Source organism: Orcinus orca, chromosome 9 (assembly GCF_937001465.1).
Source record: "Orcinus orca chromosome 9, mOrcOrc1.1, whole genome shotgun sequence".
Taxonomy (NCBI): Eukaryota; Metazoa; Chordata; class Mammalia; order Artiodactyla; family Delphinidae; genus Orcinus; species Orcinus orca.
In genome coordinates this window covers 10984206-10986557 of record NC_064567.1, presented here as the reverse complement: position 1 = coordinate 10986557, position 2352 = coordinate 10984206, and the positions used below count along the sequence as shown (strand labels likewise).

At 43.4% G+C, this 2352-nt stretch overlaps 1 protein-coding gene across 1 annotated transcript; it reads left to right on the top strand.

Annotated features, from left to right (window-relative positions):
* The first annotated feature begins 858 nt into the window (after nucleotides 1–858).
* LOC101269798 (olfactory receptor 13) lies at nucleotides 859–1781 on the top strand. Its single transcript, XM_012533907.1, is given in 2 exon segments — nucleotides 859–1021; nucleotides 1024–1781. Coding segments are annotated over 2 exon segments (921 nt in total).
* The last annotated feature ends 571 nt before the right edge of the window (nucleotides 1782–2352 follow it).

Below are 2352 nucleotides of genomic sequence, written 5' to 3'. Positions count from 1 at the left end.
AGATTAGACGTACTGCAGCTTAAGGACTTTAGCATGTGTATCAGTTAAGGGTCATAGTTTTTGGAAAAAAAAAAAAAAACAACAGAAGTAACTCTAATATGAGCAAAGAAAAGCAGAATTTATTTGAAGGATATGAGGTATCTCAGTGAAAGAAACAAAAACTATGTATTCTATTAACATGTGGCAACATAGTCATTGGGTTGGCCCAAAACTCTGTTCGGGTTTTTCGTACCATCTTAACATCTTACAGAAAAACCCAAACGAACTTTTTGGCCAAACCAATATTTTGAAAACTTAGCCTCTACTAAAAACTTAGCAACAAGAAAGGAAATATATGTATATATGTGTTTATGTGTATGTATGTATATATTTTAAGGTTACCAAATAAATTCTTTTTTAAAAAATTTTATTTGTTTTGTTTATTTATTTTTAGCTGTGTTGGGTCTTCATTACTACCTGCAGGCTTTCTCTAGTTGCGGCGAGGCGAGCAGGGGCTAGTCTTCATTGTGGTGCAGAGGCTTCTTATTGTGGTGGCTTCTCTTGTTGCGGAGCACGGGCTCTAGGCACGCAGGCTCAGTAGTTGTGGCTTGCGGGCTTAGCTGCTCCACGGCATGTGGGATCTTCATGCACGAGGTCTCGAACCTGTGTCCCCTGCATTGGCAGGCAGATTCTTAACCACTGCACCACCAGGGAAGCCCCAAATAAATTCTTTAAGCATTCATTTAAAAACACAAAAATTCACTGAAAGTGTTTCTGAACACTTTTTTATACCACAGAAAGGTATAGTTGACATAAATCTATTTTCAAAGACTTCTCTTTAACCATGGACGTTAACTGAATTTCCTGTGTCATAGGGATATGGGAGACAATATGACATGTATCACAGAGTTCACCCTACTGGGATTTCCCCTTGATGCAACGATTCAGATGCTTCTCTTTGGGCTCTTCTCTCTGTTCTATGTCTTCACCCTGCTGGGGAACGGGGTCATCCTGGGGCTCATCTCACTGGACTCCAGACTGCACTGTACTTCTTCCTCTCACACCTGGCCATCACTGACATAGCCTATGCCTGCAACACCATGCCCTAGATGCTGGTAAACCTCCTGAGTCCTGACAAGCCTGTCTCCTCTGCTGGCTGCATGACACAAAGCTTTGTCTTTTTGACATTTGCTGTCACAGAATGTCTTCTCCTGGTGGTGATGTCCTATGATCACCATGTAGCCATCTGCCAGCCCCTCTGATACTCTGCCATCATGATCTGGGGAGTCTGCATCATGCTGGTGGTGATTTCCTGGACCATTGGAGTCCTTCTGCCTTTGATTCATCTAGTGTTACTTTTACCCTTACCCTTCTGTATATCCCAGAAAATCAATCACTTTTTCTGTGAAATCATGGCTGTTCTCAAACTTGCTTGTACAGATACACACATCCATGAAACTGTGGTACTGGCTGGAATGATTTCTGTGCTAGTGGGACACTTCTCAATTGTAAGCTCATATATGTGTGTCCTCTGTGCCATCTTCAGGATCCAGCCTGGGGAACGTCAAAGAAAAGCCTTGTCCATCTGCTCATCTCACCTCTGTGTGGTTGGACTCTTTCATGGCATAGCCATTATCATGTATGTTGGACCCAGATATGGGAACCCCAAGGAACAGAAGAAATATCTTCTTCTGTTTCACAGACTTTTCAATCCCATGCTCAACCCCCTTATCTATACTCTTAGGAATTCAGAAGTAAAGAATGCCTTGAAGAGAGTGCTGGGAATAGAGAGGGCTTTATGAAAAGATGGTGGTATCGGGGTTGACAGTGACCTAGGAGGATATTATCTTAAGAGGTCCCAAACCCAACTCAGCATAAGATTATCTAAGACTCTTATTAAAAATAGAACTGTTGGGGCTTCACTGGTGGTGCAGTGGTTGAGAGTCTGCCTGCAAATGCAGGGGACGTGGGTTCGGGCCCTGGTCTGGGAGGATCCCACATGCTGCGGAGCAACTAGGCCCGTGAGCCACAACTACTGAGCCTGCGCGTCTGGAGCCTGTGCTCTGCAACAAGAGAGGCCGCGGCAGTGAGAGGCCCGCGCACCGTGATGAAGAGTGGCCCCCGCTTGCCACAACTAGAGAAAGCCCTTGCACAGAAACGAAGACCCAACACAGCCATAAATAAATAAATAATTTTTTACAAAATATTGAGTTCCCTGTGCTGTACATTAGGTCCTTGTTCATTATCTATTTTATATATAGTAGTGTGTATACGTTACTCCCAAACCCCTAACTCTCACTTTTATAGTGCTATTCTTAAGCATAGGTAAGGAAATTCAGTCCTCTGTAAATGTGAACCGATGGTTATTCTGCT